Genomic DNA, 26,651 nt, shown 5'->3' with positions numbered 1-26,651 from the left:
AATCCAAAATATCTTATCTATCCTTTTTCTTAACTCTTTTGAATCTATTCTTCTAAAATCTAAGGTGCATGACAGATTATCTCGATTTCATCTCCAATATAAACATCCCTCCTCGTTAATGAGGATCAGACTCAGAATGGATTTCTCCTTTTCAGATTCTTCAAATTGTCAAGAATGAAATTATCTTTAAAACAAATCAAGAAATTGTTGGCATTTCTGTTTTTTGGCACACACACACACACACACACACACACACACACACATACACAGAGGGAGATCTCCAAAGGATGTCTTAACTGAAGTTCCTCTTCCATCACTAATAATCATCATAGTTGACATTTGCCTAGCACCTACTAGAAACCAGGCACTTACTCTGCTAAGTACTTTACAAATATCTAATTTAATCGTCATAGCAATTCTGCAAAGTAGGAGCCATTATTATTTTCATTTTATAGATGAGGAATCTGAGACAGGTAGATGTTTAGTGACTTGCCTGGGATGGTTCAATTAGTAAAGTGTCTGAGGCTGCATTTGAACTCAGGTTTTCCTGACTTCAGGCCCAGCAGTCTGTGAGCTGGCTCAGTTACTCTGCTATCCAGCTGCCGCCCCTATAGCATGCTACTTGGTCAGGGTGAGACCTACTTCTCAGCTTCTCAGTTCTTTCCTTTTCCTGCCAAGAGATTGGCAGTAGACCCTGACAACACCAGCACATGCTTCTCTACTTCTATCAGCCTTCATCCCTATGTTCTCCACTGCCTAGCTCTGTTTTCTGTTTTGTCATACAAGCACATCTTCTGAACATATGATTTTAAATAGACCTTTTCCTTTCTTTATCCATCAAGGTTCTTCTGAATGAAGTCCGTTCATTCAGAGTCACAGTCCCTAAGTCTCATCCTATCAAGTTTTGATAATATCTATGCAGCTATATTTGCCTCCCATATTAGGTTCGATCATTCAGTTTTCTGGTGATCCTGACTCCTAGCTTACTCTCCCAGGCTGCCCTCATGGGGCTAATGCCAAGGAAGCACATGGGCAGTACATTGATTCTCCCTGGTTCTTGCTACTTGACTGACCCATCTCATTTTCAAGTCATTCTTCTTTCTCATCACATCCTTTGGGAAACCTGTGGCCTCAAGGCCACATGTGGCCCTCTAGGTCCTGAAGTGCAGTCCTTTGACTGAATTTGAACTTCACAGAGCAAATTCCTTGATAAAAAGATTTTATTATTATTAAATTTCCTTATTATTATATTTTTAATTCCCTTAATAAAAGGATTCAAGGGACTGCTCTTGAGGGCTTAGAGGGCCACATGTGGCCTGGAGGCAGCAGGTTCCCCACCCCTGCTTAACACCATTTTCTTGGTACAATTATCCAGGGTAATATGTTACAGCCTGCTAATGACTGCATGCCTTTTTTCTTTGGCCCTTTGGGAAAATGATAATGTTAATTCTTGAAAGATTTGCAGTCATATTGTGTCACTGGATGAATAGTGATGTTAAAAAGATGAGCTGTTGTTTCTGGAAGAAGCTTGAGGTCATTTAAAACACAACATAATTTTGTAAAGGCAAATCCATCCTATTTGTCTTTGGCTGTTGTTAAATTCTGAGGGCAGACCATTGTTCACCCTTAGTGACTCTCCAAGATATATGAGTTGTTGGAGCAGCCATACAGGTTATCCATCTAATTGAATGTCCTCATCTGAATATCAGCCATTTTTCATCCACATGGTTTTTCCTGGTGAGTAGTTAGGCCACACTCTTCTGAGTGAATATGGATCTCCTCTAGGAAGTTCTGTAGGGTTTAGGGCTTGATGCAATTAGTACAATGTCATCCATAAAGAATGGCATCCCAAAGACCTAACCATCCACAGAGGATCTCTCTTCAGTTTGGACTCTGTGCTAGCCATAGTAGTAATAGTAATAGTCAGCATTTGGGTAGCACTGAAGATTGGCAAAATGCCATTTGATCCTCTCTGTCATCCTCTATGACAGTGGTAAGTGACCTCAGTGAGAATACATCTCCTATTTTATGTCTAATTTCCTATTAATAATCTGAGAAATGCTGAATAAAGTTACCTCTGAGGTTACAGTTTTCATAATGTTGTATGATTGTGACATACATGGAAAATCTCACGTTTAAAGCAAACCTTTACAGCAACCTCTGGCTCTACTGATTAAATGCTTTTTTTATAGTGACAACATAAGTATAGTGAAATGATTTATTCTCCGTGTTTTAGTCAACTGTGTGATTATAAAAAAAAATGTGATTAACGTTAGATCACTGGTGACAGAAGCCTGACTATTCACTTTGCGAATGTCATCAAAGATGTCGCTAATGTATGTGCAGATGATTCTCACAAAGATTTGCAGACATGCATCAGCCAGTTGTAACACTTTATTCAACAGTTTTTTCACTAATAATAAGATGTGCGATTCCCACCCTAATGCGTTGTTGGTCTAACTGTACACACAATAGTTGATTTATAAATGGCTCCCACATGAGCAAATAGTTATTTTTTGTATTTTGAAATATCAACTTAATGTGTGATGCTGTTTGGTACTTACTATTTCCAGTTCCTCCTGATTCTTTGATGAAAGTTTCCGTTTTAGATTTGCATAAATTTTCTTAGAGTTGACAAGTTTTTTGATCTCTCATTTCTTACTCCTAAACCCTATTTTTGACCACATTTTTTCATTATATTCTCCAAAGCAAAGTTTTGTGTTTATGTCACTAACAATTAAATATGCAATACATAGATATCAAACACTATTCACTGAATTTGAAAGATCTCACGAAATTTCTCTACCTCATCCTCTTCAGTGGATGTTATGGAGAAGTTATGATTATTTTGATGGTGGTCTATTTGCAAATGTTTTTGTGTGTGCCATACAACAACACAATATAAACATTCCATAAAATTATATCTTTTGTTTCCTTTTGGTACATTTTCTACTTCCTCTCTTTGCCTTTGCAAAGAGAATCAATGAGCCCTCCTTTTACTTACTTGACATTTCCTTGCATTTTCTGGTTTTGTTTATAATGATAACGTCAGAATCGATAAGAGTCACTTCTAGCTGCATGTCCTCTGGAACAAATTGATGTTTGTCGTGTTTTTTGTTTGTTTGTTTGATGGGTGGCCCTGGCCCAAGTGGCCAAGCTTCTGATGACAAGCCTCTCTGTCCCTAAACTAAGCTGATCCTTGAGAAGCAGACAGGATCAGTTAGGATAATACGGAACTTTGTCTGCATGGTGAAATCTCTGGAGGTTGGGCTGTGCTGACACACCCTTGATGAATCTGGGTCTTTTGATATGTCATGATGATGTTCTTAAGCAGGGATCTGTGGAGCTCAGCAAGTAGAACTTCATCCACTGAATTCACATTTTAAACACCATTCATGATTTCACTTTCCTCTCAAACATAATTTATAACATACATCCGGTTTTACTAATACTCAAAGATATCAAAGTTCACTCATACTTTGATGACATGTTAATCTTTTGATTACAAGGAGATAATTCTTAAAAGTCCTTACTTGGTTGTCGGAAAGCCACAAAGCAGCAAGCTCTTTCAGTTTGGTAAATGAGAATGGTAAATTCTTCAACCTGAAAATAAAACAATATTTTAACATTAGGGATGAATTACGGAAATGATCACCTTTTATTTTATGGGAGCTTATTGTAAATAGCTATATTCTATGATTACTACCAAAAAGCTTAAATTCTAGCAGAACACATTCAATGCATCCCAATATGATAGAAAGGATACTGGCCTGGGAGCCAGGAAACCTGGGCCTTGATTTTGGCTCTGTCATCAACTAGCTTTGTGAACTTGTCAAACACTAGGGGTATGCATGGAGGGTTATAGGTCTTATTAGAGATCTAGTCCAGTCCCATTATTTTAAAGGTGAAGAAACATGGCTCAGGCAGTGAAGTGATATGACTAGAATTGTACAGTGAAAAGTATCAGCATATGAACATGTGTAGCTAGGTGGTGCAGTGGGTAGAGCACTATGACTGGAGTCAGGAAGATATCTTCCTGAGTTCAAATCTGGCTTCAAATACTTATTAGTTGTGTGACTCTGGGCAAGTCACTTAACTCTGTCTCGGTTTCCTCATCTGTAAAATGAACTGAAGAAGGAAGTAGCAAACCACTCCAGTATCTTTGCCAAGAAAACCTCAAATGGGGGTCACAAAGAGTTATATATGACTGAAAATAACTAAACAACAATTTGATAGCAAATACTATAAACTATTGAAAAGTAATTGAGTTAAAATGAAGATTCTTAGTTATTGCAATCTGGACAGTTTGAGTTTGAGAAACTGTGGTTTGTTTTCTCATTAGCTTTTATCTCTATTTTGCTATTAAGTATGAATCACTTTTTTGTGTCTTAAGTAATGGGAATGGAGTTGCATCTTATGATTCAGAAGGTATCACTGAGAACAACATCCACATGCCAATGTTTTCATATGTGCTGTAAAAGTTTTATTTGGTAATAATAATCATTAGAATTTACATAGCACTTTATGTCTGCAAAGCACTTTACAAATATCTCATTTTATATTCACAAGATTCCTGCAAAGAGGGATTTCAGATCATTTTACAAATGAGAAAACTGAACCAAATAAGAGTTAAGGGATTTGCTCAGTCACAAAGACGGTAAGTGTCCAAGGACATACCTGAACTCACCTCTTCTTGGCTTTAGGTCTCAATGTGCTGCAAGATGCTTTTTTGGTAAAGATATCATTTTATTCTTCTTACTATGTTATTATTTTTCATTGTGCTAATTAATAAGCTTTAAATGCTAGATTCTTTTGCTAATAATATAGGTATCTTCCTTTTGAATTCATTGATTTTTTTTATCCTAAATGTGAACAAACTATCCTTGAGAGATATGTCCAGTTGTTTGAATGTTAATTTTAAAAATGAAATTATGGATATATAATTCCATAATAAATTCTCATAAGAAGGGAAAACTACCTCAAGATCATATTTTTCAGTTTCCATGGAAACCTAACCCCAGGTGTATAACTTCATTTACTAGTTTTCTCTGGCAGTGGTGGGAAGCTAGCGCCATTTTTCATAGGGGGCAGCTAGGTGGTAAAGTAGATGAGAGTACTGGACCCAACTCAGGAAGATAAATCTTGAGGTCAAATCTGATCACAGTCACTTCCTAGCTGTATGAGCCTAGGTGTAAGTCACAACCTTATTTGCCTCAGTTTCCTCATCTGTAAAATGATCTGGAGAAGGAAACATCCAACCACACTAGTATCTCTGCCAAGAAAATCCCAAATGGGGTCATGGAGAATTGGATGTGAACAAAGAGGACAACATTTTTCATAACCTTAGGCTGATATTATATCATATAATTAAAAGAAAAGCAAAAGCTGAGTTGCATTTAAAGGATTGTGTTTTGTCTTTGACAGTATAGTAACTACTACAGTGAAATAAGAGTAGGTTCTAAGCAATCTTCAATTCACTTTCCCCTATCTTAAGAGCATGATGGAAGTCCTTGCACACACTGCACTCAGTTAAAGTCATAAATCCTTTTCTGAAGACTAATCTTTCAAATTTAGAACTAATCTATATGATGAAATATATTTAAGTTCCCTTGGTACTCTCTTGTCTTCTAGAAACGTGTCTGCTCATTTCCTGCTCTTTTCTCTTCAAGAGAGCAAGAATGCCAATGAGACTGGGAGAGATTACATATTGCATCCAACTAAATCTAAGTAATTCGAGCTTAGCACCTTCTGCAATTTCACTTTTTTGAGTTAATTAATGTTTGTCAAGAGGGAGAAAATACCCACATGGGAAGCATCAGGGACTTATTTTTAGGAATTCATGCAATTTGTAGTTACCTTTAAATAAAATTAACAAGCTGTTCAGAAGTCTCTAATGAGTCATACTTTCCACCTAACTCTCCACTGTAAGTTCTGAGTAAGTTTCCTCTCTGACTTTAGGAAGGTGGCTTTCCAAAAGTGTGGATCATCATTCCCAATCTGGGCTCTGCTTTCCTGGACTCTACTTGGTGTTTCTTCAGTGTCTTTTATGATTTGGGGCTATAGGTCTACTGGTATTTATGCAAAACACGTAATAAGCATTTGCTGAATGAATGAGTTGCTGAGGACAGCAGGTTCTGAGACTGCGGCAGAAAAAAATAAAACTGTTGTGGCTTCATTACATTCTTATCGAGTCACTCATTGAATTTGTGGTCTCTTTTTAGGTCTTTCCCCATTGAATTTGGCATTTTACCCATGACCAAGCACAGTCTAGCAGGTCTCTTTGACCTGATGCCAAACCGATATGTCAATCCCCAACCCAAGGTGATCCTCATTGTCCATTCCCCCCACCCCCTGCATTACTATTTCCAGAACGATGTTCATTGGGTCAGTTACAAATTCATATTATCTAACCATTGAGTCCCACATGGGGATTTGTTGTATTTCTATCTCATCTACTCTCCATTGCTGTTCTAGACCCTTGTAGCCAAGTAAGCAAATGTAATGCTCCTACATGACAACCCTTCAGAGATCTAGCTACTCCGCTTGTACTTCTTCAGGCTCCATATCCCCAGTCGCACTGTTCTTCATATGGCATACTCTCCAGGCTTTTCACTATCCACATTGTTTCCCTCTGGATGCTCTCAAGCTTTAACATGTCCTTCCTAAAGTGCGGCACTTAGAACTCAATCCACCATTCCAGAAGTAGTCTGACTGAGACACTGCACAGTAGGGGTATTGCTGATCTAGACACAATTGTGGAGTGCAAACTCAGCACTATTTACCAGGCAGCATAAAGAAAAAAAAGATAATGCATTTTGGGGTTACATTAAGAGAGGCAACTTCCAGGAATAAGGAAGTGATTGATAATCGCTTCCACAGTCTTCCTAGTCAGACCACATCTAGAGTGTTTTGTTCAGTTCTGGGTGCTGTAGTTTAAGGATGCTGATTGGCTTGTTCAGAGAAGGCCAAGCAGGATGATGATGATGACGATAATGTTGATGAAGGGCCTTGAGTCCACATCCCATTTAGATTAACTGAAGGAATTGGGAATGTTAAGTCTGAAACATGGTGGGCCAATTAACCTCCAGAGTCCCCTCCATTTTAAAATCTGTTATGCTATTAGAAGAGAAGACCCAGGGAAGATATGATAGCTGTCTTGTTCAAGTATTTGAACAGCTGTTATGTGGAAAAGGGAACAGATGTTCAGTTAGTCCTAGAGGTCAGTATGAGGGGCAATAAATACAAATTTTGGTGTTATGTCATGGGAAAAACCTACAACTTCTGTAAGGTTAATGGTGGATGGAGGGAAGAGTTAAAGATCTTCTCTGCCCATTAATAAGCCTCAGATACCTTTTGTTAATTTCTAGTGAGACCCTGAGTCATGAGAGTCATGCCCTCCAGCTCTGAAAAGTGTACATGTACTCTGAGGTGAGGTTTTACTTTGGGACTTATTTTTTGGAAGAAGGTTAGTGTGCCAGATGAGACTCTGTGGAGCTGCTAAGAATCCCTGCAGCTTTGAAGACCCAGCTGTTGGTGTTTCTCTCTCTGAGAACGATGTACGTACTGTCTATGGTCAGACAGTTGGAAGCCCTATCTGTTCGCCTTTCTATTTGCAATTCCTGCTTGTACTTTCTGTTTGTATTTTCTCTGAAGTTCAGGGTGCTGACTCTTCCCCCTGAACTAAGTGAACGATATATGTGCTTGATTAAAATAGATGATTGACCCCTCAAAAGTTGCTTTCCTTTTAGAAAAGCAGATCCTTCCTGTGTATGTCAGGGTCCTTGTTGATACAACAAGTAGGGCCACAAACAGCTGAAGTAGGCTACCTGAGAGGCAAAGGGTTCCCTACACTCTAGGATTTCAAGAAAAGGCTCTATTGATGATTTATTGGGAATGTTGTAGATAGGATTCCTTTTGGGTTATGGATTGGGTCACAACAGTTCTGAAGTTCCTTCCAACTCTGAAACATTGTGAGTCTGATTTATTCTGCACCTACTATCTAGGTGAAAGAGATGATTCATGTAGCTTAAAATATAAGAGGAGAGAGAAGATAGTTGTATTGGAGTTTTTGTCTCTTTGTCCCCAGTCTCTGTGACAATGTAAACATTTTATCCTCCTACCTCTGACTTCTTGGTCTCTTTCTCTTATTCCATCTATCCACTTCATATAAACTTTCTCCAAGAAACTACTCTCTTCTCTTTCCCTAGTGTATTCCAGGCATGTTCCCACTATCACCTCTATCGTAGGACCACAGCTTTGGAGACAGAAGAAACCTTACAGGTCATTCAGTCCAACCTCCTCATTTTGCAGATGGGGAAACCAAGACCCAGAGTAATTGATCTGTCTAAGGTCCTGCTGGTCACAGGTGACAAAGCTAGGATTCAAGCCCAAGTCCCTTGCCCCAAATACAGCACGTTTCCCCAGCCTTCTTCTTTCAGACACACATGACCAACCATCTGCTTTTAGCACCTGGATAGAACCTCAAGTCCAACGTCTCCCAGGCCCTCCATCTTTCCTCCAAAATGCTTTCTTCCTCCTTACTTTCCTATTTATGTTAGTGGCAGGATCATTGTTCCAATCGCTCAGGCTCCAAATTTCAGAATATCTAACTTCTCCATTTTCTTCATTCTTCATTTCTAATCAGTTGTCAACTCTTATCAATCTTCTCTCTGAAATCATTCTTCCATCTGTCCTTTCACTCACCACCCTCACTCACATTCTTATTATAACTAGACTGTGCCTGCCATGGTTTCTAAACTGGTTTCCTCCTTCAGTTTCTCCCACCTCCAACCTACCTCTATCTCCTGCCAAATTAATCTTCCTGATGTGTGACTCCAATGATATAATTCCTCTGTTCAAATATCTTCAATGAATCCTCCCTTCCTCTTGAACAAAAAGGATTAGCCTAGTCTTCAAGGTTCTCTACAATATGTCCTTAGCCTAATTTTGAAGTTTTATTTTAAATGACTTCTTTTCATGTAGCCCAGGGACCAGGTAAAAGAGACTCCTTGTTCTCTAAACATCTACCACTTCTCTTCTGCCAATTTTAATTTGTCCTTGAGGAGTTCACAATGAAATGGGGGGACACAATGTGCAAACGTATGTAAATTAGTGATACATAGACTAAATAGGAAATAATTGAAAAAGGGAAGGTGTTGGAATTAAGAGAGCTCAGGAAAGGCTTCTTGTAGAAGGTTGGACTTTAAATGGGACTTGAAGGAAGCCTGGGAAGCTGAGAGGCAAAGATGAGGAGGGAGAACCTTCCATGTGTGAGGGAAAATCAGAGAAAATGCCTGGTGCTGGGATGTGGAGGAAAGGCAAGGGGGTGAGCATCACTGGATCAGAGAATAAGAGGTGGGGAGGAAAATGTAAGAAGCCTGGAAAGGTCAGGGCTGGCAGGGGCTAGGTTGTGAAGGACTTTGAATGCCAAATAGAGAATTTTATATTTGGTCCTGGAGGTGACAGGGAAACACTGGAGTTTACTGAGTAGAGGGGTGACATGCTGGAGCTGTTCTGGAGTTTTAATTTTATCTGGACACATCATCTTCTACCATGCATGACAGCTATTTGTGTAGATCTTATCTTGCCTCCTAAGTGATAAACTCTTTAAGGTCAAGTATTACATCTTATTTATTTTATAGCTACCATGCTGCCTTTGTTGAGCTTAACACTAAGTAACTGGTCAATGGAAATTTTCTGAATGAATGAATGAGTAAGTTCATGAATACTGTTGCTCATGGTTAGTAGAATTGAATTCCATATCCAATTTAAAATCCATAACATTACTTTCTGGTACTTATCATAGACTATTTTCTCATAATTTTAAACTGTTGAAATTAAAAGTTTTAAAATTACACAAAGATTTTGTGTAAAGCTTCTATATGATTCAATCTAAGTTTTGTTAAATAAAATGAATCTTGCCCCTTATACAGGACACATTCATATTAGCTTATAACATTAAATAATTCAAATTTAATCCATCAAAGAAATGATTCCCTTGAGATCATCTAGTTCAAGTCCCTCATTTTACAGAGAGAAAACTGACGCCCAGATAGATGATGTGAATTAACCAAGGTCACACAGGTGTTCATTGTCAGGCCAGAATTTAGAATATATGTCCCCTGACTTTGAGTCTGGCACTTCTGCCCTTCTGTTCTTTTGGTTGGCCAATTCTTCCCAGAATCTCCACTTTAAGGAAGACAGCAGGCCAGGCATAGGAACATTGTTCCCTCCTTCATTTCTCTCTGGGTTCTAGTCTTTTCTCTTTCTTCTTCCTCCATCAAGATCCCAAACAGGGATCACCTTCCTTCCCCTCCTTAAGTTTCCTTTGTGTTGACTTTTCTCATTAGAATGTTCCTTGAGATCAGAGGTATCTTTCTTTTTGCTTGTATTTGTATTTCCAGGGCTTATTACTGTGCCTGGCCCAAAGTAAGCACTTAATAACTGCATATTAATTTTATCTTCCTGGCTATCTTCTACATTGCAAAAGTCAATGTTAATAATAAATGGTTTATAATATGTCTTATTATATGCTTCCATCTTTTACAAATTGTTTTCGTTTTAAAAGAATCACTTCTAATTAAAACTTTTAAAAAAAGAACATAGTTGGCATTTTCTGATCAAGGTCTCATATTTCTGAAGACTTTCCTTGCATATTATATATACTAATTGGCTAATGGAAATATTTTCTAGGAAGGTTTGGTTCATTATTAGACTCAAAAGAACAAAAATTGGTAACATAATTAAGATGACAAAGCTTCACCTTTGAATTTTGTGGAGATTTTTCTTGGCTTTTCTATTTTTCTTATCACCTGCACTGAATAATTTCTGAGCACCATGGACTGGCGATTAGACATCTTAATGATGTCATTACTACTCTAATGGGAATCCCAACATTTACACTGCCAGGTAACTTCTTAGAGACAGTTATGGGTGCACACGCACTTCTCATTTATTGTTAAACCATGTGGACTTTATTAATATAGTGAAACAAAGAGAATTTTCACTCTTCCTAAATTGTAAGGTGCTTCTGACCAGAGTCATTTACACACAGATATTTCTATATTCGAACTGAATTTTGATAAAGTTATGCTGATGTAATTTGTCTGCCCCTCTCTGAAATTTTATTTACTAACTAGAACTTGTGTTGAAATGGTTTGTTACTGTCTGCATTCACAGCATGAAAAAGGAAATGACTGATCCAAACCTACTGAAAAATAAAACATTAATTTTCTTCAGAAAAGGTAGATTTATATAGGATGTACAATATTGCAGAAATACCTGTTATCACTCAAATTTAAGACCCTTAATTTCTGCATCTGTCCAATCTCTTCAGGAAGAAATTCCAGCTTATTGGAGCGCAGTGACATTACTGTAACATTTTTACAGCTCCCAATCTGTGGACAAAAAGAGAAAAGAAGTGAAAAAGTTCCATCTTGCCACAATTTTCATATGAATCATTTTGACTTGCAAGAGTAATTATGATTTTCATCTGAATGGAGGCAGTACGCCTAGTGGTAAGGGCACTGGGCATGGAGTTGGGAAGACCTGGATTCCTAGACCATCTCTGAGACTTATTAGCAGCTGGATCCTGGGCAAGTCTTTTAACTTCTGTGTGTTTCAAGCAGCTTCCTAAAACTGATCTTTGTTGCTGTGTTGTTCAGTCAAATCAACCTCTTCATGACCCCACAAATCATATCACAAACTATTCACGGGCTTTTCTTGGCAAAGACACTGGAGGGGTTTGCCATTTTCTTTTCCAGTGGATTAAGGCAAACAGAGATTAAGCTGTGTGCCTTGAGGTTACATCACTGGTAAGTGTCTGGGTCTACATTTGAACTCAAATTTTCCTTACTCCAAGCCCAGCATTCTGTCCACTGAGCCACCCAGCTGCCTGATCTATCAAGGAACAAATGATTTGGATGTGTCTTGTTGGAGGGCAGTCCTACACATGGGGTTTCCTGTCTTGATATAATCACAGATTATTTTAATCCCTATTAATTTCTCATGGTGCATAATGATGGACTCTTTTTAAGCTAATCAATCATCAAACATTTGTTAAATGCTTACTATGTACAAAGCCCTGGGCTAAGCTCCAGAGATACAAATAAAAAGCAGAAGACAAAAATTAAAGTGAAAAACCAAAGACCAAAGCTTGTATAAAATGTTTCAGGAAATTTCTCAAACACATCTAATGTCCCTCCTGCATAAAAACACTTTCCTGACTATTCATACATTAGATTCATCATTATCGTCATTGCCATCACAATTATTCCATCGTTGTCAGTATCAGCGGCAGCAGCATCGCCATCACCATTGTCTTCTACATCATCATCGTCACTGTTACCTTCATCATCACCATAATTATCCCTACACCATCATCATCATCAACAGCTTCATCATGCATGGTGTTTTAAGTTTTTGCAGAATACTTTCCCTGTAACAAGTCGAATTAAGGATCACCATTTTACAGGGGAAATTTACCCAAAGTCACACAGCTAGCGCATGGTGGAGTCCAGAACTGGACTCAGTCTTTTGATTTAAATATAGTGCAAGATTTCAACTTGAATAAAATATTTATTTAAAATGAGGTTTTCTTATTTAACATTGCCATTAGCTGCCAAAATGAGCAGTGATATAAGCTCATTTCACTACAAAAAGAGTATACGGATACCTTTTCCTAGAGAAATCAGATGGACCATTCTAATCTAATACTCCATGCTCTGGAAATAAAAAAAAGTTTAAATTATTGTTCTTTATTAATAAAGTGCTGAAAGAAAGAGGTTGAATTTAAGTGTGCACTGAAACTCAATTTTTCATTAGAATATGTATCATATATTTTCTTCAAAAAAGTGCTTAAATGGAAAATAGGTTTCATATATACATATACATACATATGTATATACACATATATACATACACACATATACATATGTATATTAGTAAACCTTTTAGGAGAATCTGAAATATTAATATTGCACCAAATTTAAACGTCATGGCTTTAAAAATAGGAAACATACAAAATAAGAAATTTTCACCTCAAATAGACACAGTACCCATGAAATTTTAATTTTTATAAAATCCAAAACGTATTATAATTATACACATTTTTGTATGTCACTTTTATCCTGAAATAAATAGAATTACATACATTTTAACTGATTTCTTATATTACATATTTCATGAATCTACACTGGATATGTTCATATATAATCAAAAAACATATTAATATTTAATGTATAGAAGTTAATTTCTTACTTCTCTAGGTAGTTCTGGGAGAAAATTCTCATCAACAGCTAATGTTCGAAGACTATGCAGGTAGCCAATAGTGGAAGGTAAGCTCTCCAATTCATTACAGCTGCAGTCAAATTCTTCTAACAAAGATAAACTGAAATTTCAAACACAGTTTAAGGCATTTCAAAATTTTAGACTATAAAAATAAGATTGTATAAAATCACACTCCCCCATCCTCAAAACAAACTGGAACTTATCACCTAGTGGTCTCATAAAAAAGTTATCTAATGACCAGTTAGACCAATTTATTTAATTAGGTCATTTTAGTTTATAAACAAAAGTATGAGTTCTCCTTTTCGTTAACCTCTTGTTTGTCCTGAGTCATCATTTGGCTTTTGTACAGATGCCAGTTATGTCTTACAAGCGACCAAAATGAATTTCTCAAACGTGGGCATGTTGAAGTTGTTCCGCAGAACAGTGGAGTCAGACTCAGAGAAGGAGGCCACTAGACTGCACATACGCAACTCTGCAGGATGCATATTGACTTAGAAAACCATAGAGTTATGGGTTTAATTTTTTTTATTAATACACCAACACATTCAAACTGGAGAGGAGCTACCTTTGAATCTGTTGTGGGTAGGTATTTGATGCCTCTGTGGCGGAATCACATTTGCTCAGGGCTGCACTGCTGGCTTGCTCAGCTTGACAGTCACTCAGCGGCCAGCCCAAAGGGCTCAGCAGAACCCCAGCTCATCATGGCCCAAGGTCAGCTGCACCTCTTCACCTGGATGGTTCATAAGCATCTTCAATTCAAGTCTCTATAAAGAACTCGTTTGACCCAGCAATACGGCTTCTAGGGCTGTATCCCAAAGAGATCATACAAATGGGAAAAGGACTCACACGTACAAAAATATTTACAGCAGCTGTTTTTGTGGTGGCAAAGAATTGGAAATTGAGGGGATGCCCATCAATTGGGGAATGACTGAACAGTTGTAGTTTATGAATGTAACGGAATACTACTGTGCTATAAGAAATGATGAACAGGAAGATTTCAGAAAAACCTGGAAAGACTTACATGAACTGATGCTGAGGGAGGGGAGGAGAACCAGAGAACATTGTACACAGTTACAGCCACATTTTTTGATGACTAACTTTGACAGACTTGGCTCTTCTCAGCAATGCAAGCTTCTAAGACAACTCCAAAAGGCTCATGATGGAAAGTGCTATCCACATCCAGAGGAAGGATTACAAAGTCTGAATGCAGATGGAAGCATACTACTCACTATGTTTCTTTTTTGTTTTGTTTTGTCTCTTCTTTCTCATGGTTCATTCCATTGGTATAATCTTCTATACAACATGACTAATGTGAAAATATGTTTAATATGCATGTATATGTAGAGCCCATATCAGATTGCACACCATCTTGGGGAGGGGAGACGGGAGAGAGGGGGAGAAAATGTAAAACTCAGAAGCTTGTGGAACTGAATGCAGCAAATTAAAAATAAATAAAAAAGAAAAAAAATAAAGGACTCATTATGTCCCATGTGAAACGTGCCCCATCTTGACTTCCCTTATTACTAGTGAGGGCACCTTGCTTCAGGCTGGGCCCTTAGGTTTGGAACCCCTAGTTCTCATAGATCCTCCCTCACATGATAATTCTACATCCTGGCTTCTCTTTAATTTCTCCCTTTTTCTCTCCATGTGCACAGTTAAGTACCCAGCTTCAGGGCTCTCTTAACTCCCATTTGGAATCCCTTGTGAGTGACTCCCCTACCTCCAGTGTCTCTGATGCTAAGCCAACTTACACGTGGCTCTCATAGTTACCTATTTGAGGTATTGTTCTGATCTCATCACTCCTCTCCTCCAAGTTTTCCCTAGCTCCCTATTTCCTCTTGGGTCAAATGCAAACTGCTGAGTCTGAAGTTTAAATCCACCCCCAAACCTGACTTCAAACCACCTTTGCAACCTTGTTAATCACATTAACCACCTTCCCATATGCTATGGGCCAGACATTCTGAACTCTTAGAAGTTCATTGAATTTGACATTCCATTGCCTACCTCTGGATTTACACAAGGTCAAGGTCATCACTGGATCTGGACCACATGCTCTCTTTGCTTCAGGCTCTTTATCTTCTTTGAAGACTCAGGTCAGGTCCCCTGCCTCCTCTGAGAAACCCTCTAGCATGCTCTCTCTCTCCCAGATTATATTGTTCTTGCTTACTGGGGTGCATGCGGTATGTCTCAGCAGACTGTCAGAGCTATGAAGGGAGAGACTGTATTTTTGTCCTCAGCTACCCTTTAATCAATGTGTGTGTTTTTTAAATTGAGCTGGGAGTTCTCTTTGAATCTGGATTTCCTAGCAAGCCTCAAAGACTGAGGACTTCACTTCTCTTGAATGTAGGGAGCATGGCCATTTTTAAGCATCTTGCACTTATTGGACATTATGAAATTTCCTCTATGGCAGAAGGACCATTATCTGTTTTTAAAGTGCAGGCTTCTGCTTCTTCTAGATGAGAAAGTAAAGACTCACAGTGGTCATCAGGGAGGCAGAAACATTCCTTGAAAAGAAACCAAAACCCAATCAGAAGAACTCTAATGGAAAAATGAGGAAGATGGATGGAGAGGCAAAGGGCATTGTTGAATTCTGCAAGTCTGGAGGGTGGAAGGATGTGATATATTAGTGAAAAGGAAGCAAGACCACTAACAACTTTGAGACAAGAAACAGATCTGAGGCTCTTTCTGAAAAGGAGGGAGTTAGACTTTCTGGAGATGAAGCAGTTGATGTTTTTCCAAAGTGCTGTGATGTGGCATTGGGAGACACCAAGCAGTAAGGGTGAGAGGGAGGTAGATGAGTACTAGGTTGCTGGTGATTGTCTTTTGAGGAGCATAGACTTGGCTGTTGATTAACCTGAAAACAACCACAAAGAGGCACATTGTCTTCTAAGGGTTTGTATCCGGGGCATGATGGTGTTGAACAGAGGACTACTACCCTCTTTTGATGAGACATGTGGCCATAAATGAGGCTGCCAGAAGGACTCCAGAAAATATTCCTAAGGAATACAAAGTTTTGGATAAGCAAAAGCATATGGGGCAAAGGTAGTAGATTGTGGCAAAGGTTATATAAGGGAAAGGGAGATGCAGGAAGAGGACATCTGGTTAAGAATATGGTGGATGAGAATGATGAGGCAAGAGGAAAATTAGTAGTAGACAATCCCAGAAATTCCTAAGATATAAAATGCAAGAAAGGTGCCTGCCATAAAACATTGCCTCAGATATGTATACAATCAGGTACAAAGTACATGGTAATATACCTATTAAAAAAACCACAGGAATATGTGATCCTGAGTCACTTCAATGATGTTTGAAGTAATCTGGATGTTGGAAAAAGGTCCGGCAGGATTGGAGAAGGGCAAATGTGTCACTTTTCAAATGTCAGAAGAGAATGGAGTCTGCTGTAGCTTGAGGGATTTAACTTCAGTTCCAGGCAAAATTCTGAGACATACTAAAGGTGTTTTAAATACTACGTATTATTATTATTATTATTAAATACAGTAACATATGTCACACCAGACTAATCTCACTTCCCTTTTGGAAGTTAGTTAAAAGGATGGTAGGCTGTAGGAATACAATAGCTGTAATTTACCTATATTTTAGCAAAGTATTTGAAAATGTGTGAGGAACCATTCTTTGTGGGAAAAGCTATAGAGATGTGCCCTGGATCGACAGTGTCAAACTCAAATATAAACAGAGACCACTAAGTTATACCATAAGGATCCGTGAATGCTGCATATTGACCTAGAAAGCCACATATTAACATTATTTATGTTCTATTGAATTTTTATTTATTTTGTTAAATATTTCCCAGTTTTAATCTTGTGGAATCCTGGGGGAGTATTGTGCCTCCGAATGTGAAAACAGCGTGCTGGACACCGCTGGGCTAGAGAACAGTACAGTCAGATGGATTTGGAACTGGGTTAAAGGTTGGACCAAAGCAGAAGGTAACAGTTGATGGCACCTTGAAAGAGGGTCTCCAGGAAGGGGCACCAGAGCTGTGAGCTTTGCCATATGTTATTTAACAATCTTTTAGCGGTAATTTGGATGAAGGAACAGAAGACACATTAAATGTACAAGTAGCACAAAGCTGGGAGGGATATTGAAGACACTGGATGAAGCAAGATTTTGAGATCTATGTACTTTTCAAAGTTATTTTTGTTCTCACTTCGTGAAAATAAGGATCTCATATTATAAATGCAATTTGTAGGATGGACAAAACTATACTTCATATGTCCGTGAAGACTGTCTATAAGAGAATACGAATACTAGTGATATTAACAATGTATTCTAACTTTTTCCATAAAATTTTGTCATTGACACAGATCTTCAAGTTAGATATTTCCTCAAAAATGTGGTTTCTCGTCAATTGAACAGACTGTTACAATAATGGTCTATTGTCATTTAGCGTCTTTACCCTTTACTTAAAACTGGGTAATACTAACTACCTGCTTTCTCTTTCTACTACCCAAATGTAACTGGGCTCTTGGTCCTGCTCAGTAGTTATTTCATTCATCATATGTAAATGCCACACAATTATAATAGTTTCAAGCTTAGCTACTAAAGTGAACTACTGACAAGAAATTAAGCCATTGGAAAAAAAATTGAAAAGGATACATGCAAAGTCATTGATTCTAATTATCACCATGCCCTTCAGGAGTTTAATTGCTGTAAGCAATGGCCACAATGAGGAGGCAAAGAGCCCCCAAACTGATTCAACAGCAAACACTTGAATTCTTTCTCATGTAGAGACCTAGCAACGAAGGGTAAAAACCAGTTTAGAATGTAAAATCACATGTAATCTTCTCACAGTAGAAGATTATAAGCATAATCACATTGAAAACTCTGAAAAGGTGGAGGAAAATGTGTGTAAAGAAAGCTGTGCACAGCCACCAACAAAGTCAGTTCATCCAAGAGCATTTAGAAATAAAACTAGAACAAAAGAATGTCCTCCTTCCTCCTCCGAATAGCACACATTCCTCAGTGTTTTCCATAATGATCTATTTTAATAATTAATGACTGGGGAACAGCCGCATTTGAATATCAACACCTTTATCCTTGATATGCTATGATAAGGAAAAGGGAATGAGCTTAAGAAAATAAAGTCAGGAAGAGCAGCTGGAGAAATCTAAATATGCAAGGGATGCAACCCTCCTCGAGGTAACACCATTTTGGGAGCCCCCAGAGAACAATTTTCTAGCCATCTGAAAGAAGAGAAATTGTCAACTAATTGGAGGGAAAAGCTATTCCTAAAAGGTGTAGTTTTACATTATTAACCTCAAAGGTAACTAATGGAAACCAATAACTATAAACTCATAAGATGTCTTTCTCAAGCCTATAAAATTTTGATGAGCATGTGGTCTCCTCCATTAAAATATGACTTCCTTTATGGCACAAACCGTGGTTTTGCCTTTCTTTGTATCCTTGAGCTAAGCATTGGGGCTGGAAAGGTGAAAACAGTCCTTGCCCTCGGAGAGTCCACAGACTCATGGAGAGACAACATGCCAACATCTATTTGTAAACAAACTCTACACAAGAGCCATCTCAGAGGAAAGGCACCAGAATGGAGAAGGAGTAGCACAAATTTACTGTTGAGGGTGGGATTTTAGCTGAGATTTAAAGGAAGTTAGGGAAACCAGGAAGTAGAGATGAGAAAAGAGAACATTCTAGCCATGGGGGACAGTCAAAGAAATCCATGGCAATATCTTGTTGGGGAGCCAATAATGTGAAATTTTGCACCACTCAGTCAAATGTCTTATACTTAACAAACAACAAGGAAGGATCTAGTGGTCTCACCACCATTCAGTTGTATGACTATAAAGATGAAGACTGCTAGAGAATATGATATGTAGATGCCTGCTGGTTTCCTTCTTCTGGACGTTGCTGTAGACTATTATCACAGAGGTTTTCAAGAAAAGACAAAGTAGGCATATGGGCTGAGTGGCTGAATCTTCTCGATTGTGTTTGACCAATAATAACAAATAAATGGGATTTTTTTTCAAAGAATTTGTTATCCTCTTCTCTTTAAGATATCTCAGGCTTTCAAAATCATGCTGCCTTGATGCTGAACTATCTCTATGAAGAACCTGGTCTTCTGGTACAGTCTCCAAGCACTGAGAGAAAGCTCCATGCTATGATGAGACACCAGAAAGGGAGAGCATGGACCCAGGGAGTTGGCCTATACTACCTGTGAAGGCCCTTCCAACTCTAAGAATCTGACTCTCTAGAAATCACTTCCACCACAAGCACTGGAATTGTTAAAGATAACACTTAACCATCTATCTACTATTGTCATGAAGTGAAATATGGGGTGGGAATTCAGGCCTACAAAAATATATAAAATATAATTTGACCATTGTCCATCCATATTTTGACAACATGTCCCAGAGTTTAAATAGTTAATCCTGAGGATTATCATATAATTTAGCTGAAATCACACATTCATAAATGATCCTCAAATTCCTTTTGAGTTATAAGCTTTCTTCAATAATTAAACTCAATTATTTCTGTGAGGTTGCCATTACATAAAGAAGTTAATAAAGCCATCTTATTTTGTGTTTCATCTGATATTTTCTTCAATGTTGATTTTGTGACAAAATAATGTGACTATAACATTTAGCAAGTCACCAAGATGTGGTAAAATAAGATGATGGCTGTCGTTATCTATAGATATAGATCTCTGAAGTGCAAATACGTGGATTTATTGCACTTAATGCCATTTGTGAAGTGACCTTTTTTTAAAATAAAAATCTATTAATTACATTATTTCAGACCTCATACCCATCCATATTAACAATTACCAAATTGTGATGAGCACCTACTTAGAGGCAGCTGGTGTTGTAGAAAGAATGCTGGGCTTTGAGTCAGGAGAGCCCTAGGTTTGAATTGCTCCTCTGATATTTGAAAACTGTGTGACCATGGTTAAGTCAATTAACCTCGCTGAGCCTTAGTTTCCTCATCTGTAAAATGGAGACAATAATGTCTGTAATACCTAACTCACAGGTTGTTGTGAGGATCACATGAGACAAAGAAGGAGAGGGAAGGAAGAAAAGATGGTGGGAAGGAAGGATGGGACAGAGAGGAGGTAGAAGCTAAGATGGATTTCAGATACAGGGAGTTTGACTAGAGAGATGAATCAGAACAAGTTAAAAATGGACCCTTCAGTATCTGGTTCCAGTTTTCCTTTCCAGCCATTTGTCCTATGACCCTCTTTGGCACGTTCTAGGTTCCAGTCAAACTGGACACTTCTAGGTGTTCATTGAACACATTATTCCATCCCACACTTGTGCGTATTTATATGTTTCCAAGCCTAGAACACATTTCTCCTCTTCATCTCTGCCTTGAAGAATCCTTCTTCTTCTGTCAGTCTCAGCTCTCTTCAGGTGTCATCTTCTCTGAGAAATCTCTCATCACCCCCGTTACCTCCCCCACCCCAGTGTTCTCTCATTCTTCTAATTATCTGTGCTCATCACTACCCCTGGCAGAAGCCATGGTCACTGAAGGCGTCATCTTGCTCTTCCTATCCCCTGAGTCTGGCAGGGCGTCTTTCACATCGTTGGTGCCTAAGGAATGTTGGTTTAATTGGACTATTGAGGATGGCCTTGAATGCAAAGTGAAGGGGCTTGAATTTTACACGACAGTAAGGTGTGGACTTTCTAAAAACCTAGAAAAGCTAGTCTGGTGGACTTTAGACTGTCTCTTGCATTTCTTTGTATCCCTAATGCTTAGCCCAGCACCTAGCACATAGTAGGTACTTAATAAATGTCAATTGACTGACTAGTAGTATGCAATTTAAAAATATTTTTAAAATACATAATTAATGACAAAATTCCCAACCTGATGACTACACATTTGGTGATTCATTGTTGGGAAAAGTTACCTGTCAGCATTTAGAAGACATTATTGATTTTAAGAAAGTACAGGCAAGACACTAAAGATTGGGAGCATAGATTGTCAGGCTCCCTCCCAGTTCCTTTTAATTTTCTCTCTGTTTTCTCACTTGGTGACCTCACCAACTCCTAAGGGATCAATTATCATCTCAGTGTAGATTACTCACAAATCCATATTGTGTTTTCTGAACTCCAGTGTCAAATTGCCTATTGGATATTTCAAATGGAATTTTCCATGGGCTTCTCAAGTGCAAGAACTATAACCTTTAGAAATGAAAATCATTATCTTTTCTTTCAAACTCACCTCCCTCCCTAACTTTCCCAGTTTAGTCTTGGATACCACCATCATCCTTGCTGCCCAAGGCTGCAGTCTTGGAATTTTACTTCTTCTCCCTTATCCTGCATAGCCAACCAATCATGACTGCCTCAACATTGTGTTAGGGGCTGGAGATACAGAGACAATCCCCTCCCCCCAAATGTCCCTACTCTCAAGGAGCCTGTAGTCTGCTTCCAGAAACATCAAATACATAGAAAAATATGAAATATCTGCCAAGTGCCTTATGGGGAGATAAAGACAGGTTTCTTCTAGGACTGGCCCTGGATCTGAGCTTTGAGAAAGCCAAGGATTCTACGAGAAAGATTTGAGAAGGGAAACCTTCTCCAAGATAAGACCAGATTGCCTGGGAAAAGGCACATAGCTGGAAGCTAAGAACAGCCAGCAGAGCAGTGTGGGTCTTCTGTAGAAGAAGGGAGAGGAATGTGTACCATGAATGGAAAGTTAAGCTGGAGACACATTCTGAAGGGTTTTAAAAACTAAATGGAGAAGTTGACATTTTATCCTAGAAGCAAGAGGAAGACACTAACCTTTTCTGAGTTTGGGAATGACATGGTGCTTTAGGAATATCATTTTGGCAGTTGTGTGGAGAATGTATGGGAAAAGGGACAGACTGAAGTCAAGGGCAGTGTTTTCCTTGTTGGGTCTCTGTACTAAATGAGTAAATAGATGAGGGGTACAAGAACCAAATCAAAAGCTTGTATGTTGATAATATAGCAGAGATGGGGTGTGCCAATTATCCAGACATGATGCTGGAGCACTTTCCTTCCTTCCTTCCTTCCTTCCTTCCTTCCTTCCTTCCTTCCTTCCTTCCTTCCTTCCTTCCTTCCTTCCTTCCTTCCTCCCTTCCTTCCTTCCTTTCTCCTTTCCTCCCTCCCTCCCTGATTTCCTAAGGACCTTCTCAATAACATGTACTGGAGCTGCAAGGACAAAATAAAATAGTTCTTGACCTTAAGGAGGTTACATTCTACTGTGAGAAAATAATCAGAAATCAGATGAAAAAGCACACAGTCAATGCAAAGTGATCTGTGGTGGGGTGGCAAGGCACTTACAACTGAAATAATCAGTAAAGGCTTCCTGCAGAGGACAGCATTTGAGCTTGAAGGAAGTTAGAGGGGTAAGACAGGGCAGCTGGGTGACAGTGGATAGAGGACTGGGACTGGAGTCAACAAGACTCATCTTCCTGAGTTCAGATCTGGCCTCTGACACTTCCTAGCTGTATGACCTTGGGCAAGTCACTTTACCCTGTTTGCCTCAGTTTTCTCATACGTAAAATAAGCTGGAGAAGGAAATGGCAAACCACTCTTGCTTGTTTGCCAAGAAAACCCCAAATGGGGTCATAGTGGGCATGACTAAAATGACTGAACAACAACAAAGGGCAAGGTGAAAGTGAGGAAAAAAGTTTGTTTCATGCATGGTAGAAAACCTGTGCAACATCAGAGGCAGCAGAAGGAATGTCATATATGTGGAACAATAAGGAGGTCACTTAGTGCAGTGCCCGGCACACAATAAACCCTTACTAAGTGCTTGTTGATTGACATAGAGTGTGTGAAAGCAAATGATATGTAATAAGCCTGGTAAGACTGGTGGAACTGAGGAGTATTGTGGAGGGTTCTGAATGTACTTCATGGTGGAGGGAATCGGGAGCATTGCGTGTATTGAAGGGGTGAATTCCAGAGTCAGAGCAGTGCTTCAGGACAGTCACCTTTGAGTGGTATAGACTATCTACAGGTCGGCCATTGTGATATTCCGGGTGAGAGGTAATGAGGGCCTGACCAGGGGAGCAGCTGTGCGAGTGGAGGGCAGAAAAGATGACACATGGAAAGCTGGATGGGATCCAGAGACTCACTAGTCCAACCTCCTCACTTGACCCATGAGGCCCAAAGAGAGGACGAGATTGTCCTAAAGCTACACCTGGCTCCTAAGGGATGGAGACAGGATTCAAAATCATGTTTTCTGCCTCCAAAGTCAGGGTTATTTCAGCTGTAACACATACATCTATAGTTGTCACAATGAGTGGGGGAAGGAGAGCCAACATGGTGAATGGCAGTCAGGTTCCAATAGATCTCAGCAGGCTAGAATGTTGGGTTGAATATAAGAAGATGGAAAGAGAGAAAAGTAAGGCCTAATCTTGGGTTCCAAAAGCACTTTATAAGTGTAAGACTGGTGAGACATATCAATTCAAAGGAAAAAGACCTGGGAGTTTTTGTGAATGGCAAACTCATATCTCTAGTAAAGTAGGGTAGCCAATCGTATGCTATACTGGGAGAGATGCTCCTGCTCAGGTCAACGGAGGTGATAGCTTCTTGTGGTCCAGGCCACATCATATCTGTGAGTTTGATCTAGGCATTGCATTTCAAGAAGAATCCTGATGTCACAGAGGGCATCCAGAAGTTGTCTAGAATGATGAAAGATTTCAAGATCAGTCCCTATGAGGTTACATCACTGGAGAGATGCAACCCAGAGAAGACTTAAAGGGGACAGAATAGCTGTCTTCAGTTATTTGAAATAATGGGTGAAAGTGACAAAAAAGGCAGATTTTGGCTTCATTTAAGGAGCGATTTCCCAACACTTACAACTCTTCCTGGGTGGAAGGGGCTGCTTTGGGAGGCTTCTGGTTCCACCACAATTGAAGCCTCCTATAAAACAGGAGAGATGACCATTTCTGGGTTTGTGGCAGAGAGGATTATAGCAGCGTGGACTTGATGGCTTCTGGGCTACCTTCCAACTCTAACAGGTTGTGATTTGGGGATTTAAATGACAGCAATTTTCAGAGACCATTAATACAGATACAACTTAAATTGGGATCTTTTTAACAGTGATTAGAAAATTTAGACGCTCTCTTTCTTTTGTTTCTCTACAAAACTACATTGAACATGGCTACCGTTAAGAAAATATTAAAGTCCGGTAGTGAAGTTTTCAGACACTGGAGGATGGCTTTTGAAGAAAAATGTCATGTACTGCTGGGTCTACATGATTATGTCAGAAAAAGTTACTGAAAACTAAAAAAAAAATCTGTCACTCACAAAGATATCTTGTCGACACAATGCCAAAATGTAAATATAGGCACTGAAAGTATTTTTCATATGAATATTTCTCATAATTAAAACTGTGTCGCAGGACTAAGAACATGAATTTAACATTTCAAAGGAAAATATTTATGTAATTGCCTCAAAGTAGTTCAAACATCTACATAACTTGAATGCACTTTCCATTTTTCATGGCGATGTCCTGATATAACATGGGTGCAGCTGAATACTGAGCTTGATATACGAAAGGGAAGGTCTCTTGCTTAGCTACTTTCCTTATATTTGCACAACAGATTATATATTTTTCCAACCAAAAATATTTTCCCTCAAGAGCAGCAGGCACCATCAGTTGAACCATCACCATTAATCATTCAAAAACATCCTGCAAGTGTATGAATTGACTGCCATGATGCAGCACTCTTTGAATTTTCAGAGCAGCTACATGTCTCTTGGGAACTAATTAAGATTCAGTGACAGGCAATAACCAATGAAACAAGTTATTTAATATAAAACCTAAGGAATCCTTTCCAGTTGTAGCAAATAATGTAGAGCATCAGCAATTAAAAAAAAATCACCTAAGATCATTCTCAGATATTGAAACAATCTTAGTAGAAAAGGGAAAATATTGTTTTTAGTTTTCTAGCTGATGAGAATTTTGTGGAGTTTTGGTGGACTTGGTTCTGGAAAACGATGTTTTTAATAATGCATCTAATACGCAAAACCATTCATCACTTTAAAAACAGTCTTCTTATAGATGTGTCATGTAACAAATGGGAATTTAATTTCATCTTCTGCTCTAGAAGTAAGATATTAGGTAATAGATTGCAAAGGTAGATGGGTTCCAGATGATGGAGGGCTACAAATTTTTAATTTTTATCCCCAAAGCAAAAGAAAGCCTTTGAAAATACATGAATACTGGGGTGAAATGGTGAGATCTGTGTTTTAGGATCTATGTGACTGCTGCAGGAAAAATGGATTGGGAAAGGGCTGGGGGAGGCAGAGCAAGCAGAAGCATGCTGTAGTAGTATGGGTGAGACATAATAAGGTTCTGAACTAGATTTGAGGCTTCATGAGTGGAGAGAAAGGGGCTTACTTGAGAGATGGTGTGGAGTTATGATGGACAAGACTTGGTAACTGATTGAACTGGGTGTACATGGAAAAGGGAAGTCTCAAAGATGATTTCAAGGAATCTACATAACTGGCCCTAACCACTTATTTGCTGTCTTGCATCTTCAACTGTCTATTTGACATCTCAGAATGAACATCCCACAGACATCTAAAACACATGTCCTAATCAAACTCATTGTCTTTCCTCCAAACCCTCTCCTGCCTCCAAACTTCTCTGCTATTGTTGAGGGCATCATCGTTCTCCCAGTCTCTCAGGCTCCCAGTCTAGGAATCATTCTGGATTCCTCACTATCTGTCACCCCCCACATCCAATATGGTGCAACGGCTGTCAGTGTCATGTCTCCAGCATCTCTGAAATATGCCTCCTTCTCTCCTCTGACACTGCCTCCATTCTTGTACAGACCCTGTCACCTCACACCTGGACTGTTGCTACAGCCATTGTGGGGATGGGGGGTTCCTGCTTGCTTCAAGTGCAGTTCATCTTCCATCCAGCCACCAAAGGGATTTCCCTAAAACACAGATCTGATCATGTCACCCCTCCAAAAATACAAAACAACAATTCCAATGGTTCCCTGTCACCTCCAGGATCAAATACAAAATCTTCCAGTTTGATTAAAATCTTTCATAACCCAACCTCCCCCCGTCCCATGTTTCCAGTCTTCTTATACCCACTACATCCTCTTCCATCCAGAAACACATGCATCCTTGCTGTGCCATGAACAAATTATCTCTTGGCTCTAGGCAGTTTTCTCTGGCTGTTCCCCATGCCTGGAATGCTCTCCCTCCTCATCTGCATCTCTTGGCTTCTCTGGCTTCCTTTAAGTTCTGTATGAAATCGCACTTCTTGTAGGAAAACTTTCCCAATCTCTCCCTTTCATTTCATTCTTCTGTTGATTATTTCCTGTGGGAGAGGGGATTGCCCCTTTGCTATGGTTGCTGCAACCACACAACATTCCTGAAGACTCCCAAGCTTCTCTTTCAGACAAC

General features: G+C 39.0%; 1 protein-coding gene across 4 annotated transcripts in view; it reads right to left on the bottom strand.

The window, feature by feature from the left end:
* The window catches only part of LRRC7 (leucine rich repeat containing 7), a 582,114-nt gene that overhangs the window by 119,745 nt on the left and 435,718 nt on the right, over positions 1-26,651 (bottom strand). For all 4 annotated transcript variants that reach the window (XM_072649824.1, XM_072649823.1, XM_072649821.1 and 1 more), the window contains exons 12-14: positions 13,258-13,387; positions 11,281-11,396; positions 3,534-3,603 (exon numbers count right to left, since the gene is read on the bottom strand). In XM_072649824.1, coding sequence (XP_072505925.1) covers positions 3,534-3,603; positions 11,281-11,396; positions 13,258-13,387 — 316 coding nt within the window. The remainder of the gene's footprint in view (positions 1-3,533; positions 3,604-11,280; positions 11,397-13,257; positions 13,388-26,651) is intronic.

The sequence above is a fragment of the Notamacropus eugenii genome, chromosome 2, assembly GCF_028372415.1.
Source record: "Notamacropus eugenii isolate mMacEug1 chromosome 2, mMacEug1.pri_v2, whole genome shotgun sequence".
Lineage (NCBI taxonomy): Eukaryota > Metazoa > Chordata > Mammalia > Diprotodontia > Macropodidae > Notamacropus > Notamacropus eugenii.
Note: the sequence above shows the minus strand (reverse complement) of the source record. Positions and strands in the feature narration are given on the sequence as shown.